This window comes from Oryctolagus cuniculus, chromosome 2 (genome assembly GCF_051225735.1).
Source record: "Oryctolagus cuniculus isolate XC-2025 breed Fujian yellow rabbit chromosome 2, ASM5122573v1, whole genome shotgun sequence".
Classification (NCBI taxonomy): Eukaryota; Metazoa; Chordata; class Mammalia; order Lagomorpha; family Leporidae; genus Oryctolagus; species Oryctolagus cuniculus.
In genome coordinates, this window is record NC_142868.1 from 114,827,587 (window position 1) to 114,844,781 (window position 17,195).

The 17,195-nt window shown below is 53.3% G+C and overlaps 1 protein-coding gene across 22 annotated transcripts in view; it reads right to left on the bottom strand.

Moving 5' to 3' along the window:
- Positions 1–6,040: 6,040 nt before the first annotated feature.
- The window catches only part of INPP4A (inositol polyphosphate-4-phosphatase type I A), a 143,855-nt gene continuing 132,700 nt past the window's right edge, over positions 6,041–17,195 (bottom strand). For 13 of the 22 annotated variants that reach the window (XM_089326015.1, XM_089326017.1, XM_070068744.2 and 10 more), the window contains one exon: positions 13,040–13,714. In XM_089326015.1, the coding sequence (XP_089182141.1) occupies positions 13,534–13,714 (181 nt within the window). In that variant the 3' untranslated portion in view covers positions 13,040–13,533. Of the gene's footprint in view, positions 8,262–13,039; positions 13,715–14,376; positions 14,500–17,195 lie in introns of those variants that run through there. The other 9 variants (XM_089326013.1, XM_051842661.3, XM_008253627.5 and 6 more) reach the window with 2 other exon arrangements.

A 17,195-nucleotide genomic window follows, 5' to 3' on the forward strand; every position in this document is an offset into this window, starting at 1 on the left:
TACATCATTTTATGTTGGCCATCTGTGTATCTTCTCTGGAGAAATATCTCATGTCCTTTGCCTGTTTTTAATTCGATTTTTGCTCCTTTGTTATCCATTTGTTAAGGTTCCTATGTGGTCTTTTTTAGTTTAAAGATTTATTTATTTGAGAGGCAGAGAGAGATCTTTCATCCACTGGTTCATTCCTCAAATGGCCATAAAGGCCAGAGCAGGGCCAGGCCAAAGCCAAGCGCTTCATCCAGGTCTCCCATGTGGGTTCAAGGACCCAAGCACTTGGCCATCTTCAGCTGCTTTCCCAGGTGCATTAGCAGAAAGCTGCATTGGAATTGGTGCAGCCGGGACTTGAACCGGTGCCTATATGGAAGGCACTGTGCAATAGCGTTGCCCCCCCCATGCACTCTTGATATTAACCCATTCTTAGTTACATAGTTGGCAGTATTTTCTCCCATTCTGTAGTATGCCTTTTCATTCTGTTGATTCTGTGCTTCGATGCACAACACATTTAAGTTTAATGCAGTTCAATTTTAATTTTTGTTGCTGGTACTTTTGATGTTGTCTCCAAGAAACCATGGCTCAGTCCAGTGAAGCTTCTCCTGTTTCCTTCAGGGAATTTTATAGTTTTAGCTTAAATCTTTGATCTGTTTTAAGTTTATTAATTTGAAAGGCAGAGAGAGAAATATTTTGCATCTGCTGGGTCACGGAGCCAAGCTGAAGCCAGGAGCTCCACCCGGATCTCCCACGTGGGTGGTAGGGACCCAAGTACTTGAGCCACCGTGTGCTGTCTCTCCCAGGATGCTTTAGCAGGAACTGGGCCATAAGTGCAGTCAGGACTCAATGCCAGGCACTCCGATAGGAGGTACGGGCATCCCGAGCCATGGCTTACCTGCTGCACCACAGTGTCTGTATGTGGTGTAAAGTTAGGGAACAACTTCAGTTCTTTTGGTGAGGGTAGGCTTATGAATTACCTGTTTGTTCCTACCAGTTGTTGAAAAGACTGTCTCTTCCCTGTTGAATGCTGTTTGCACCCTGCAGAAAACAATTTGAACATATATGCCAGTGGGTTTTTTTTTTTTTTTTTAATTTATCTGGAAGACCAAACTTCAGAGAAGATAGAGATCTTCCATCTGCTGTTCACTCCCCAAATGACCACAGTGGCCACAGCTGGGGCAGGCCAAAGCCAGAAGCCTGGAATTCCACCCAGGTCCCCTACATGGTTGGAAGGAGCCCACGCACTTGGGCCATCTTCTACTGCTTTCCCAGGGTTATTAGCCAGGAGCTGGATCGGAAGTGGAGCAGCCGGGACTCAAACAGCTGTCCATGTGGGATGCTGGTGTGGCAGGTGGTAGCTTAACCCCCCACACCAGAACGCTGACCCTGTTTCCAGCATTTCTTTCTGGGCGCTCTGTTCCATTAGACTGTGCTGGTCTTCATGCCACTGGCACACTCTTGATTGCTGCAGCTTGTGACGTGTGAAATGAGAACGTGGAAAGCTTCCAGCCTCCTTCATCAAGGCTGCCTTGAGTACTTGGGGCCGGAGAGTCCACGTGGATTTCGGGATGCCTGTGTCTGTTCCTGCGGAAGCATGGCTGCAGTGTGGAGTCTGTAGCTTGCTTTGCATGGATACTGCTGTCCATGTCTGTCTCTGTTCACTGGTGTCTTTAACACCAACAAAATTGTGTCCTCGTCAACATACAAGACTTCTGCCTCCTTGGCTGGCTAAGTTTATGCTATTTTCTAATACTTTCACAAATGGAATTGTGTTCTTAGTCTCCTTTTCAGATTGTTCATCAGTGGTGGGTTTTCACATTTAGTTTTCATTGTCAGTGCAGAAGAGTGAGTAGGAGGTTTGCTTAATGTCAACACAGAACCGTCAAGGAAGTCCCTGGCAGCCGCTGTCTGGAAGGTGCGCCTGTGCAGCCTCACTCATCAGAGCCCCGCCCACTGCCCTCTGGAGAGGAAGCCACTGTGCTCCTGTTGGCTACCCTGCCCTAAAGTCTGCCCTTGACTATCTGGTTCGGCTCCTGGTGCTGGGTGTAGGATACTAAGCACGTAGACAAAGCAGTGCGGTCTTGTGCTGAAAAGGCAAAGATTCCGCGGGAGCAGCATAAACACCGCTCTTCACCCTTCCATTCCAGACATGTTTTGAGTGGCTCCTTTAGGGAAGGCATTACACCTGCCCCTCACACACAGGCAAGTGACGTGGTGCACAGGATGCACGTGATCTCACGGCCATGTTCCAAACTGAATGCAGGGAAGTGTTTTTTTTTTTTTTTTTACTAGAGGGCCAACTCATTCTGTGCAGAACTAAACACAGGTGAGGGAGTGCCAGGGCTGGGCCTCGAGGACGGATAGGGACGGATAGGGAGGCTGAGAAGTGGTCCCGACCGGAGGGGAGGTAGAGAGGCCACAGCTGTGGGTGTGTGTGCATGCGTGGAAACCATGGGCAGGCTGGAGAGACAGCAGACCTTAGTGGCTGCTGGGAGCCGGCAGGGAACAGATGTGGATGGGGGGGGATGGGGGGATGGCGGGATGGATGGGGGGGTGGGTCGTTTACTGGGGCTCAGCCAGCCTGGAGGAGACCCCGTTGGAGACACTCAGCAAAGTGAAGCGGCTCTGCCGGTGGGTGTGGATGGGTCTGGTCTTGGGACACAGGCTAGGAAGGACCTCGTGTGCAACTCACAGCGTCCACGGGTCACGCGTGGCACAGAACAGGCTGAGGATTTTCAAGAGCGTCCTACAGGAGAAGGGGGTTACAGACGAACGCTGGGGACCCCGCCAAGTCACGGATGGATGGAGAGCCAGAGCGAGCGAGAGGGTCACCCACACAGTGGGGTCGCAGCTGCCCAGGGCGGGGCCGTGGCGTGGACGAGGCGGCAGGGAGGGGTCTGCACCCGCTCCTTCCCCGCCCTGGGAAGGAAGGCACGCGCTCCATCTTCCAGGCCTGCTCCTCACACCTGTCAAATGGCACAGCAGAGGGGACTCGGCCGCCTGGGCTGGCCCCACAGGTGCGTGGGTCGTGCTGCAGGCAGCAGGTGTGGGGCCTGGCGGGGAGGGGGGCGAGGGGAGCACGGCGGTTCTGATCCTGCACTCAGGGACCACAGCGTAGCGGGGGTGGTCAGCCCCAGTTGGTGCCACCTAGGGGGCGGCACAGGCTGCTGTGTGGCTTGGGGCAGGCAGCGGAGGGGGTGCCCGTGCAGGCCGGCTCCTGGGAGCCCACTGCAATCCCAGCAGGCAAGGTTCTCTCACCTGAAGGCACTGCCTGGCTGGCAGACTGACTGCAGAATGATCCCGGGGCCGATGCGCACCGCGCAGGCAGGATCGGGAGCAGCCCTAGCCTCGGCCTCTGCGCCCCCAGCGCCCCCAGCAGTTCGCACCTCTCTCCTCTCTCCCCCTGCCGGGGCCGGGTGCTCCCGGGGATGAAGGAGCGAGCTTGTGGGTTAGCACGGCCCTCTCACACGGGGCTGGTTTGGTTTCCTGCCTTACGGCTCTCCAAGGCTGGCTATCGTCCCGTGTAGACGTGCTTGCTTTCTACCCTTGAGAAGAGAGAACGTTCACAGTGTGGACACAGTCCCAGGGCTGGCCTCCTGACCAGGCGGGGCCTGCCCTGTGCCCACCGTCCGGAACCTCCAGTTCTGTGGCCATTGGTGCCCAGGGACTCCTGGGCTTCTGGATGCAGTGGAGCGAGGCCTCACCGCAACACAGAGAAAAACCAGCTCTTAACAGCGGCTGGGAAGGGAGGGCATTTTGGGGGGAAAGTGACAAAGGACTTTGTGTGTCCCCACAAGGAGAAATCTGTAGGCAGCCCGCTGGCCAGGTGAGGTACAGGGCTCAGAGGGTCTCCCAGGAGCAGGAGAGAAGTGCAGGGCCAAGGCCATGCCCTCCTCCCACCGCGTCCTCCCAGGACCTGCTGCCCCGAGCGCGAGCGTCCTCCTGTCCCCAGAAGAAGCGGCAAACACGGGCGACTGCTGAGTGCGCCCCGCTCGGGAAGACCCAGGGCCCTTACTGCTCCATGAGGAACACACGATGCTGATGAGGCCTTTGTCTACTCGAAACTGGTGCCAACCAGCTGTTTTGACTCCCAGGAGGCAATTGGCAAGGTCACAGCCGCCGCCACCCCAGGGCTGATCACTTCCACCCTCAGGAAGATCACACATGGCCAAGCTCTGCCCCAGCTTCCCCTGACACAAAACCCCCAGGACCCGGCTGCCAGCAGCCGCATCACCCACAGCGCAGAGACTGAAAGGGAAACTCAGGGGCAGACCCCAAGGGCATGAGAAGGAAAGGGCAAGGGAGCACCCCCCGCAGAGGTCCGGGGGGCCTGCCTTTAAGAAGCAAAGTCACGGCTGGCTTGGCGGGGGCAGCCGCTGAGTCAGCCACCTCTAAACACAGCACAGGACTTAGGCCAAAGTAATTCCAGGTGGACTGACCGAAGTGAAATCAGAAATCACAGCTGTAAGGACAGGTGAACAATTACAGACGTGGGCATGAAAGCTAAGGCAGGTGGGGCTGGCGCTGTGCTACAACAGGTAAAGCCGCTGCCAGCAACACCAGCGTCCCACATGGGTGCCAGCTCCTGTCCCGACTGCTCCACTTGCGATCCAGCTCCCTGCTTATGCACCTGGGAAAGCAGCAGAGGATGGACCAAGTGTTTGGGACCCTGCACCCACGTGGGGGACCCAGATGGAGTTGCTGGCTCCTGGCTTCAGCCTGGCCCAGGTGTGGCCATTGTGGCCATCTGGAGAGGGAGCCATTGGAGGAGGAGCTCTCTCTGCCTCTCAAATAAATAAACATTAAAATAGTAATAATAATAATAATGCAAGCTAAGGCAGAAACCATAAATAGCATTTGGTTTAATTAAACATGGGAGACAACTCCCATGGGCTAGCCTGTCGCCCAAATGCCCAGAGCAGCTGGGCTAGGCCAGAACCACAAGCTGGACACTAAATCCAGGGCTCCCCTGCACGTGGCAGGAACCCACTGACTCTAGCCATCACTGTTGCTCCCCAGGGTCTGCACTGGCAGGAAGCCGGAGTCAGGAGTCGGGAGCCAGGGCCAGGTACTCAGCCCAGGTGCTCCAGATGGGAGGTGGGCATCAGACCCTGTGGGCTTAGACAGCCACACCCCCAAAGAGAATTACACCAAGCACAGAGTAGGTGCCAAGACAGGTGCCAACAGGCACCTGAGCCAGCCCCCCGGGTGCACTACCACCCCCACTGCACGGGCAAGCATAAGCTGTCTGCCGCATCACCCACAGCCCTAATGCCCGGCCTGGGGTCAGAAGCAGTGGCACACAGAGCAGGGCAGGTGCCCCTGACTACACGCCACATGTAAACCTTCCATGGGCCCCACCCCAAACAAAGGCAAAACACAGCCGAACCAGGTTCAAACCTCCACCCTGCCTGGCAGAAGGACCATCACGTACTAAGAAACACTTTACATGAAGAGGCCAGCGCTCCAAGAAGTCACAAAAACGGAAACGAGTAAAGGTGTGAAAAGTATTCATCGCGATCCACGAAGCAGAAATCAGAATGAGGTGTCATTTATGGCATCGATGCGAACGCAGAGAAAAGGCATGGGAAATGGGTGGAGCTGAAATTCCCCTCTTGGTCAAAATACTAAAAATTCAAACAGCAAACACTGATGCTATCCTTGAGTTGTATGTTTCTATCGCCAGGGAGCTCCCCGGCACCTGCGCCTCAAACGAGGGCAAAGCTGCAGGATGAAGTCCTGGTGATGTTATCGGGGCGGCCGACAAGGACGCGCACTTCAGTCACGCACCCCGAGAGGGCCAGGAGGGACCCACGTTTACGGCCGGCGAAGGCAACAAGAGGTGCCACCACGAAGGCTGCACCCTAGCAGATGCGGCACTGCCGCCCACAGCCGCCCGCGAGGAGAGGTCGCTGAGGCCAGCCCTGGGGTCTGGGGCTGTGCCCGCTGCCGCCCACGCTCGCTCTAACCCTGCTACCCCGTGGGCGGCTGGCACCTGACGGTCCAAGAAGCCAGCACTCCTGCTTAGCAGAATGAATCAGGCAAGACCAAGTTCAGTGTTGTCAGTTATTTATTATTTGTCATTCTAGAGACTAGCACATTTACAGCATACATGGCTTTGAATGAGCTAAGAATATAGAAAACAGTAACTATATGTTTATATATATATTAATACTGCCCCAAACAAATAAATAAAAGTATTGATATGCACTAGGCTTGGCAGATAGAACTGCGTAGGGACGCGGCAGTATGATACAGTATGTTTACATCTGTACAGGACACGAACGGGACTCGGCCAGCACCCCCGCCGCCCACGTGTCTTTACTCGGGGCTGGGGGCAGGGCCTGGCCAGGAGCACTGGATGCAAACTTGGTTTTGGAAAACCACAGCCCTCCCACAGCTGCAAACCCCAAGCTCCCCAGGCTGTGCCCCTCGCCCCAGCAGGTGCCTCCAGAGAGAACGCTGAAAGCCGCGCCTTTCCTCCGTGACGAGCCAAACCTTAGAGTTCTACAGGGACCCGTAACCGGAAGTCACCATGGGGCAAATAACCCGCACGGAGGTGCTGCGCGCACACGGCTGGGGGGGGGGGGCGCCTCGCCGTTTGTCCTGTTCCCTTTGACAGATGCAGATATTTAATGCAATCGAGACAAAAAGGTTTGGAAAACAACATGGGTAACAAACTCAGTTTTAAAAAAAACTTAAAAAAAAAAAAAACGAGGAGCTTTAAAAAAATGGTAGTGATGGTAAAATGAAAAAAAGATGCCACAAAAAAAACAAATTCAATGAAACGGTGGGGAGGGGAGTGGCTGAATCGGTCACATCGAAAAGGAGACTTCTGGCTCCAAAGCAGCCGCCTGGGCAGCGGTGCAGAGGGCAAATGCCTCTGCCCCAGCCCCCCACACAAGGTGCCCAGCTCCGAGGGAGGCCTCATGAAAGCCCCCTCCCCAGCAGTTCACCTGCTGGCATCGGGCAGCTGGAGAGGTGGGCTCTGCGCAGGAAGGGACGCGGAAGGGCACGGAGTCCCGCCCTACCCCATGCCCTTCCGTGTTCCTGCTCGGGAGCGGACCAGCCCGCATCTCAGCACCCCAGGCTCAAGTGTGCCGCGAGTTTATTACGGAGCTCATACGTCTGGGCTTTCCGACATGCGAATTTCCAACAGCTTCACACATCACTGGGTCATCAGCGTTGACATGCGCCACCATCTGTTTCTTTTACAGCCTCTTAAATAACATGTAAACATCGTCATGATACACAGGACTGATCAAACACAGAAACTCCTGCTGTGTGCAGCTGACTCGTCATCAACACCGTGTCCAGACACAGTGGCCCATAAATCCCTTTCGCAATCTCATTTGAGGAGATCACTTTAACTGGGTCTCAGTAGCCATCTCACATAACAGAACAAGAAGGGGAGAGTCACAATTATGCAAACCTAAAAATAAGATACCTTTATCAGACATTCCAACGTGATTGTACTGTGTCTTAGAGTAATATAGATTGGAAACCCTGCAAAAGAACACTTATTCGGAAAGTACGTAAGTTCCCGCTAACTCTACAGTCACGAATCCCCCTACCCCCGACCCCGGGGTGGTGTCTCTCAGACAGGCCACACGTGAGGTCCTGGAGCGATGGCACTCGACATCTGGAGAAGGCGCGCGTGCCTTCTCCGAAACGGGAGTGGTCGCCACGGCTGGGTCTGCCTAGGGAGCGATCGCTGACGGGAGCCTTTGCTGTTTTACATTCAGATCTGTAAAAAGTAGATTGGAACTCGATGCTCACTCTCGGTGACTCGGTAGAAAAATAAGGTAGGTGAGCGGTTCCTAAGTGGACACCTGAAAACGTCTCGTAGCATCTCAGACAAAGCTAGCTTGGGTCGGCAGCGCCTGGGGACGGCGCCTATGGGTACAGCTGAGGGCTACTGACACGGGCGGTCTCCATCCACGCTACCGGGCCAGACGTGACCCCCTATGGATGCCAACGGAAAGGGAAAACAAACATGCTCCATGGACTCTTCAGTGAGCTAGTTTTTAGAAAACACAAAAATATAACTCAATCCTTCGGGTCTTCTTGAAGAACGCATGTAGGACACTAGGGGCCCCCACGTGTGTTATGGAGCCGCTAATTAGAGGACAGCGGGTGTTCAAGTCTCAACCTTGCCGTAAGTCCCTTCGGGAGGCCTGTAATGCTTGGGGAAAGCCTTCAGCTGCAGGGAATTAAACGCATATTTGCGACTTCCAACATTCTTCATTGTATTTTCTCTTCGACAACCCTCACTGGGAAAAAACAAGCACAAGAAATGACAGCAGTAAAAAAGGAAAAGACTTAAAAACTAAGATGAAATGAACTGATCATTTTCATAGCATTAAAAAAAAGGGGGTGGGGACGGATTCATTTAAATGGGTGGCCAGACTTGTTCACAACAAATACACATGCAAGATGGCGGGCTCCTGACCAAGGCCAATGGGTAGGGAGCACAGACACCGACGCATGCTGGCTGGGGCCGTGTGCATTTCCAAACTGGCGTTACGTTCCCGAGTTTGTGTATCTCATTCACGTCCAGGTATCTGAGGTTCTATCACAACTTGGAGCGCCAAGGGTGGGGGGGGACACAGCAAAATAAAGAGCTGAATCTTTCAGTGTTAGAAAAATAACCACACCTGGTTCAGAACGCTGGCTGTTCCTGGCCACAGCCCTGGGCAGGAGTGGCTCTGCTGGCCTGCGTGCTCCACCTGTTCCGGGGCAAATCAGCCCCACGGCCCAAGCGTTGTGCTCGGCTACCAGGGCTGGTGCAGTGGCCTCCAGCTGGAAGCCAGCCACTGTTCTCCAGGGGGGTGCCCTCGCTGTGTCGCTCTTGAACAAGTGCCTGTGAGACGGGTGCCCTGCCACCAGACAACCGGCCACCAGCATCATCGCCAGCAAGGACGTCTGACGGAGGGTTTTCCTGGCAGCCCAGTGGGTGAAACACACGCACAGGAGAGGAAGAGCACCCAGGCCGGCCTCACGTTCTCAGTGACAGCATCACAAAGCTGTCGCGCAACGCTGCGGTGTAGACAGGAGAGTAACGGGCAGCAGCAGTCTTACGTCGGACCGACTTCTGACGGCACGCCACAACGTGTTTTATAGTCTCAAACTAGCAATGAAGTCGACTAGTTATCAAATTCAGTACAAAACCCCCCCTTATATGCAAATTTTGCAGCTATCAAGAAACAGTGATTTTAAAAAAATATGTCCAATTGCATGAAGACCATTATGTCATGCATTAAAAAAAATAGTAGCAATTGCTGAAGCCTTTTAAAGTGAAAATGACAATCTCGGTATCAAGAATACATAAGGTATTTTTGGTAAGACAGTCATTTTTATTCAAAAGATAAGCTCCGGTATTTTAGAAAAATATCCACCTGGTTGTATTAATGAATGCAGTAACTCAGCTCGGCCGCAGCCCTCGGCCGGATGAGTGTCCCGAGCTCCGCACAGACCCAGTGAGCAGGGTCTCAGTGAGCGTCTAACGTTCGGGAACCAGACCCAAATGCGATCCTGTTTAAAACAGAAACTCTAGGTTCCCAGGCACAGTTCATCGCTTTCATCTTTGGAAGCTCTCCCATTAATGGAATGAAATAGATATGGCTTCTCCACTTAACACAGAAACGCACAAGCTACCGCTTCTCGGCCTTTTGGCTAAGATCAAACGGAATGCACACACTTCTCGAAGACCAGCTGTCACTAGAGGATGCCCAGGTGCTTCGAGGAGCAAGGAAGGCCACCAGTGGACTTTCACATTCTCTCCTGTTTACGTGTGGAAGGAGCCGGAGCCTGGATTAGCCGGCTGAAAACACTGTCATTGGAATTATAATCATAAAACTTTGGTTTTCAATTTAGCTGTTAAACTAAATTGTACTTTTAAATCCAGAGTCTGAGTTTACAAAAGCTGGCTGCTCTGGCTGATTCCCAGGCAGACACCCGTCACATGGTCTGCAGAGTTGGACAGGCGGGCAGTAGGGCTGGGGAGAAGGCGTGCAGAGGTGGCCAGGGGCCCTGCGGGGACTGACGGTCCCCACTGTAACTGGCTGCATGGTTTTTAGGAGTCAGCGTGGAGAAGGTCTTGGACAGATTTTGGCAAGAGAGATCTAACTATTTTGAAGCTACACTGTATGCATGTACTTTACTTTCAAGGATGTCTGCTTTTGAAATGAAGCTTGCAATGGAAAGCCCAAAGGACAACTGATTCAGGAAACCGCTGGTTTTCCCTTTCCACTTGGAGCGCACGTGGAGGCCGGCAGACCTGGGTGGTGGCTGCCTCCCCGGTCCCTTCGGCAGGGAGAACATGCCATTGCATTAAGACCTCTCCTGGAACCAAGCCACAGAGTAAACAGGGACTGTCACACGAGTTGAACAGAGTTAAGTGGCACGATGATTTCTACAGGACTGGCCAGAGAGAGCGGCTCTGATAGTGGCTTTCCTAACTTCAGAGACAGACGCGGATGGAACACCCAGGGCTGGGGGCCTCCACAGTGCCACAGCACGCCGTCACTTCAGAGGCAACCCAGAGCCAGCACCAAAGGTGTCTCCTCCCCACTCACTCTGTTGGCTTTTTTGTTTGTTGAGATTTGTTTCATTTGAAAGACAGAGTGACACAGAGAGGGAGCAAAAGAGCCTGCATGTTATCTTTCATCTGGTGGTTCACTGGCCAAACGGCCACAATGGCCAGGGCTGGGCCAGGTAGAAGCCAGGAGGCGGGAACTCCACCCTGGTCGCCCATATGGGTGGCAGGGGCCCAAGTACTTGGGCCTCTTCCGCTGCCTTCCCAGGTGCATAAGCAGGGAGCTGCATCAGAAATGGAGCGGGCTGGAATCCAGCCAGGGCTCCGATATGGGATGCTGGTGTCACAAGCGGTGGCTTAACCCGCTGTGCCACAATGCCAGCCCCTGTCTCTCCTTTCTTGAATCATCTCCTCCTGTTCCATCCTATTTCTTGCTGAAGCAGACATGATTTCAAATTATGTATTGGGCCTCATCTCATGAAAAGAGGCCTTGGTGACACTGAAACCCAGCACAAGGAGTGAGGATACTGAGTTTCTCTTCTCAGCTGTTTTAAGGGGGGGGAGGGACAACACCCCCGCATCTCTGGGCTGACTTCCTGGAGTCCCTCCTAGTGCTGGCCCTCCCACGCCCCTAACCACACAGGCAGGGCGCCATGTGCTGCCTTGTGCCCGGCCCCGCAGGACAGACACCAAGGAGCCGATCCCCTCTCCCGGCGTCTTGGATCTTTCTCGGCCCTATAGCCAAGTCTACACAGGACAGGAAGGCAGCCGCGGGTCAGACTGTGGTGTCCTGGAGGCCCCTGGGGCCTGGCCACGCCTCCCCTCTGCTGTAGGGTGGGGTCCTGGCAGGAGCCCCTGGAGAGTGCCACAGAGCACCCTGGGCCCTGGGGGAGGGGTTTCTGCCTGGCCACCTGCTCCTTTTCTGAGGCGGGCGGGTATGTGTGCCACTGCCTCTGGCCGGCATCAGCAGCTAGGATGCTACTTTTCGTCCTCTGAATAAAGGAACAAAATGATCTTGGAGGGTTGAAGTGTGCACCTGGATGTGAAAGAGGGCCAGTGGTGAACGCACCTGTCAGAGATGCAGCCTGGTTGGGACCCTGTCTATTAACAAGCTGTTCCCACACCACCGCCGGTCAGCCGGCTTGCAGCGAGAGCAGCAGGGCCTGGGCCACAGCACAGCCCCTCGTTACTCTAGGAGGACCCGCCTGCAGAGGTGACGCCTGCCCTTGGGATCCTGCGGGGCTCAAAGCTCTAGAGAGAAGGGGGGGCTCCTGGGTGTAAGGAGGGCGGCTTACGCTGCGGACTTTAGCGTCTGACATCTGTCATTCATTGCCAGTTGCTTCTGTGATCCTAGATCCTCAACTCAGCGGAGGCCGAATCGGGACGTCTTGGAGAGGCTAGACCTTACGGCAGACAGGGCTTATGCACGTGCCTGGGGGGTCGAGATTCTGGAAGAGCCAGCTTTTCTAGACTGCTGAAGAGACACGCGCTTCAGCAAACAGTGGGAAACCCGCAGGAGGAACAGGGAGGCGCGGCAGAAGATGTGCCGGGAGCCACAGAAGCCTCTGAGCCAGGCGAGTGGAATTTTGCCCAACTCTCCAGGTGCACAGTGGCTCTCTGTCACATACCAATGCTAAGGTTGCAAGCATCCCCTTCTGAGGCCAGTATCAGGTTAATATCAAGCGTGGGAACCACAGCGACCTTCTCCCACATTGCCATCTGCCACCACTGCCCAAGAGCTGAGCCTCACTTGCTGGTAATTTCTCTTGGATTTTGTTTGTTTGTTTCATTATCTACCACAGTTGGTTAGCAAGAGAGACATGATGCCTGGCCTTTAATCTGAAATGAAAGGTATAAGTTCTTTTTTTTTTGGACAGGTAGAATTATAGACAGTGAGAGAGAGAGAGAGACAGAGAGAGAAGTCTTCCTTCCATTGGTTCACTCCCCAAATGGCCGCTATGGCCGGCGCACTGCACCAATCCAAAGCGAGGAGCCAGGTGTTTCCTCCTGGTCTCCTATGCGGGTGCAGGGCCCAAGCACTTGGGCCATCCTCCACTGCCTTCCTGGGCCACAGCAGAGAGCGGGACTGGAAGAGGAGCAACCGGGACTAGAACCTGGCGCCCATATGGGATGCTGGCCCCACAGGTGGAGGATTAACCAAGTGAGCCACAGCGCCCGCCCAGGTATAATTTCTTAAATGAAAGATGCTATTTCAAGAAACATAAATGCAAACAGCATTAGCAGCCTTTTGTTACTACGCACATTCATTCCTAAAATCTGCCTAACGATCCCTCGAGAGCTAAGAGCTAACGCTGAAGCCGCACACAGCACAGCTCTCTAGGTGCCCGGCCGTAAGGCGGTGCCGAGCGCTGCTGTTTGCACAGCTCTGTGGCATCCCCACAGATGGAAAGGTTAGAAAGAACAAATCCCAGCAAGAAGTGTCAGGACCCTGCAAGCAAATTGTTTGCTGCTGTCACCCAGGGACCGCTTTGAAACGAAAGCACAAAGTACATGTCCCGTTCAAGAGGTTTATCTAAACGAGCCAGTTATAAAGCATCTCTCTCTGTCTTTTCATTTCTCCTCGAAAGGAAGGGGAAGGTTAGCAGCACATGTAAAAGAATAGTATCAAATATACAAATTCTTGTCTGACAGAATTCCTTTCCGTTGGAAACAGGGCGCGTGAGATATACAGGTAATAAATAGTTTTACATCAGAAGGTTAAGAGATTTGGTACAGGTGATTCCAGGCCGGCTAAACAATGCAGTAACAGGGCACTGTCGGAACATGGTACAAGCACTTAAGACGCTACGTGACTGCAATGCACGAGTCTTCTCGGTGAGATAATTTGGCAGGTATTTACAGTTCGGAAGAACAAAACACCAGACTGTAAGGCATGAGCGTTTGAGAGGTTCCTTGGCAGAGCACGCTCTGACACCTTCCTTCTGTCCAGTTAGGTATGCGGTGGCTGGGCAGACTCGGGCACTTTAAATTTGTCATAGGGATAACATTCATTTGCAACGCAATTTGGCCACCAGGTAGGCTATGCTCAGAAAGAGCCACACAATCAGTAAATTGGGGCTCAGAGCCAGTAAGGGAAGGGAACAGAGGAGGCTGGGGTCTAGCCTTAAGTCTCGGATGGGCACCAGGCCGCTCAAGTTCTTCTGGGTGACTACCTCCCGTGTTCCAATGCTGTGAAAAGGAAAAAGTTTGGGAGAAAGGAAAAGAAAAAAAGAAGAAAAAGAAAAAGAATAAAAGAAACAAACAAACAAAAAAAGAAAGACACATGCAGTGGGTTTTATCAAAAAGTATGGAAAAAGAGGAGAACCAAAAGGTAAGATTTAAAAAAAAAAAAATGCCATGAAGCCACAACAGAAAGAAAAGGTGATATGCAGAAAAGAGGGGGAGGAGGCCAAAACAAAACCAGCACAGTCACAGGGAAAGAGGAGAGAAAGAGAAGTGAAAATAAGAAAAAATACTGCAGTCCACCGAAAATAAACACATGTAGGTTGCAGGGATGGTTTTCCATGTTCACCCTCTCGGCTGGCCAAGCACCGCTCCATGCCGCCTGCCATGCTCCCACATGCTGCGGACGGGGATTCTGGACACAAGCTGAACATGAAGAACCATGGGGTTTGACCTTCTCACAGCTGCCTGAGCCAGGTGCGGCGGCTTTGGCTGAGGCTGCCTCCTGATGAGCCGTGCAGACAAGAACGATGCACTTCAACCACACACAGTTCTTCCCACACCCCCCGGGGTCTCTGGCTAAGCAGCGTCAGGGCCATGGGTGACGGTGCCTCCAACACTGCCAGTTGGCTCCACAAGATGATCCCCAAAATGGAGTCCAACCAAGCACACAATGGAAATGCGGGGTCTTTCTCCCCTCCTTTTGGTGCTACAGAAGACATATACCGAGGTAGGATCGGATCTAGAGCCACATCCATGCCTACCAGGTGGTAACTGACCCAGCAGGCTGCCTGCAAAGGATGGCATAGACATGAGTGGGTGGGCATCCAGGGTTCTTCTCTCATGCTGAGTCTTTCCCCACCTCAGCTTTCCCAGGAGCAGCTGGCTGCAATGGCCTTGTGAGAATATGCTGTTGCCACGGGGGATATTTTCCAAGCTAGCCTGAGCACTGACTGGCCCGCTCCCCGCCAGGATGGGCTGGTGGATCACCATGGCTACTCAGAAAGACCCACGGAGTGCAGGGCTCAACTCCTGGTCTGGGGACAGAGGACACCTCCAAGAATGTTCTACGTTGGCTTACGTGGCTTGGAAGAGTTGAATGCACGTCCAGCTGGTGCCGCACTGGGAGCTTAAAATGGTCCAGATGGGAAACTGATATATACCATAGATCAGGGCGTTCTGGAACGAGCTGTTTCGAACATTTATAGCATAGCACTGGCCACTGCTTACCCTGGACCTCCAGGACAAAGCCGGCCTGGGTGTCAGCTCTGCCCTCCTGCACATGCTATTCTTCCATCTGATAAGTTGCAAGCGAGAAAGCAAGAGACCCAAAGTGGATTCCTCCACACAAGGGCATGGCTGAGATCTGTTATTGCTTCCTTAGGACGCTTAGCCCAAAATGCTGCAGGGTCAGCTCAAGGCAGCAGTGAGCACTGTGCCCGTGGCTGGTGTTGAGCTCTCTGGCACAGGCAGAGTTTGTGAAGTGGGATTGAGCTTGCTTTCGTTTTTATAACTTCCTAAGGAATTACTTAAGTGATATGCTTTCACTGAAGAGATTTTAGAAAATTCAGAAAAAAAAAAAAAAAAAAGAAAAATGTGAAAGACACCTGTAACTGGAGGTGAGGTGTCGAGGGGATGGTTCCTGCTCCCACGGGAGATCCACCTCGGCATAGGACCTCTAGGTCCTTACCCTGGAGGAATACAGAAAACCAGCGCTGAGAACAGTGGAAGAGCAGCAGTGCCAGCCAGGCGGGCGCCCCCAGACACGGAGGGGGAGGGTGACCAGTATGGCGGCAATGGGCTCACTGGTATTGAAATTACAAAAAAGGCCTTGCAGAGGTGTGTACTTTTTGACCTAAGCAATTAATGGGGCAAATGTCGTTAGGAGGATCCATAAAGACACTTAACTGCATCCTGGATCAAAATGCTGAAAATCACATACAGCTGAAACACTCAGTGACAGCCAAGTACATATGCTAGGGTGTGTTTCAAGTGAGGCTGTATGCACTTATTCACCTGGGAAAAAGGGATCATGGGACAGTTAAATGGGGGGGGGGGGAGTTAAAACCAGAGATGGAAAGAGGGAACTGTTCCTATTATTGCGTGTGCTTATTTTGTGTGTTATTTAGGGACTGGCTAAGCAAGATGTGTGTCAGCCGCACTCACTTCCCTATGTATGTATAAACCTACCTAGGAATGAATGTGCGTCAAAAGGTTAACACAGCTGGCTACTTGTTCCTAGCAGGAATATGGAGGGTCCGTGAGTGTGAGGGCCACGTGTGTACAATCACTCTAGAGGCTTATCTGTATTTTGTTCATTTTCCTACGAGGAGAATCCATTACTCAAATGATTACAAGTTCCAAAAAGCACCTGGTGCTTTGTAAATGGTCACAGCTGTAACAGCCGTCCTGCACGTGTGGGAGCCATGCACACAGCCCCAGGCTGGCTCGGGGGGTGGCCCACAGTGCCGGGCCCTGGTCTCCTGCCACCTTTGTGCTCAGATGCACTCAGAACAAATGGCTGTTTTGTTGAATTTGGTCAAGAGCCCAAGAACTAAACAGTGGTCCTCGCACCACGGCTCCTAGGACCTGACTGGGAGCCACGCTTCCAGGGTCACAGTGATCCCTGACTGCTGCATGGAGCAGGCCTCTGCCTGCGGCCCCTGAGGGCACCGGGGCTCCCGAGGGCAGACCCCTGGCCGAGGCAGTTACAGACAGACAGACAGACAGACAAAAATAACCAAAAGCAGGAAGGAGTCCCCGAGCCTCCACGGTACGGGGAGGCTAGCGGCAGAGGGATGGTCAAGTCGTAAAGGAGAGGTTTGGATGAACGTGGAAAGACAATACGGGGACGTGACCACTCCGTCTTACACGCTGCGATAGATCAAGAGGCAGGAGCTCTCACACTGCTTCTGTGCACCGCTGTGAGAAGGTCAAACAGCAGAAACATACAGAAAGGATAAGAGAATCGAACGCTTTGAAGAATTTGGTGAGAGGACAAATGACACAGAACACTCAGTAGAAGTGACCGCTGGACACGAGACTTGAACAGCATTGGTGACTACATCAAAGGGGACGGGGAAACCAGGTTTCTTATCCTTTCTTTTGGTATGTGAGCTGGGGCTGCCCGGCAGTGCTTGGAACAAGGCACCAGAAACACTGGACAGTCTGCGCGCGGGGATTCCCTCTGAAACACGCCTGCTGCCTCAGAATCGGAACACTGGGAGGGCGAGGTCGCCAGGGCGCGCTGACGGCCATCACCGTGAAACACTCCCTGGACACTTTGCTCATGAAAGCAAACTGTGTCAGCTGCTGGAGAGGAAGCGGAGCAAACCGGTGCAACCTGCAGACGCACTGCCTTCACTCAACTATGGGAATGTACAGACACACACCATGTCAACAGCAGGTGCCTGCTAACGGGCTGGCCCTCAGCGCCAGCCACAGCCGGGCAGGTGGCCCTGGGGACTTCCGCACGGCTGCATCCAAG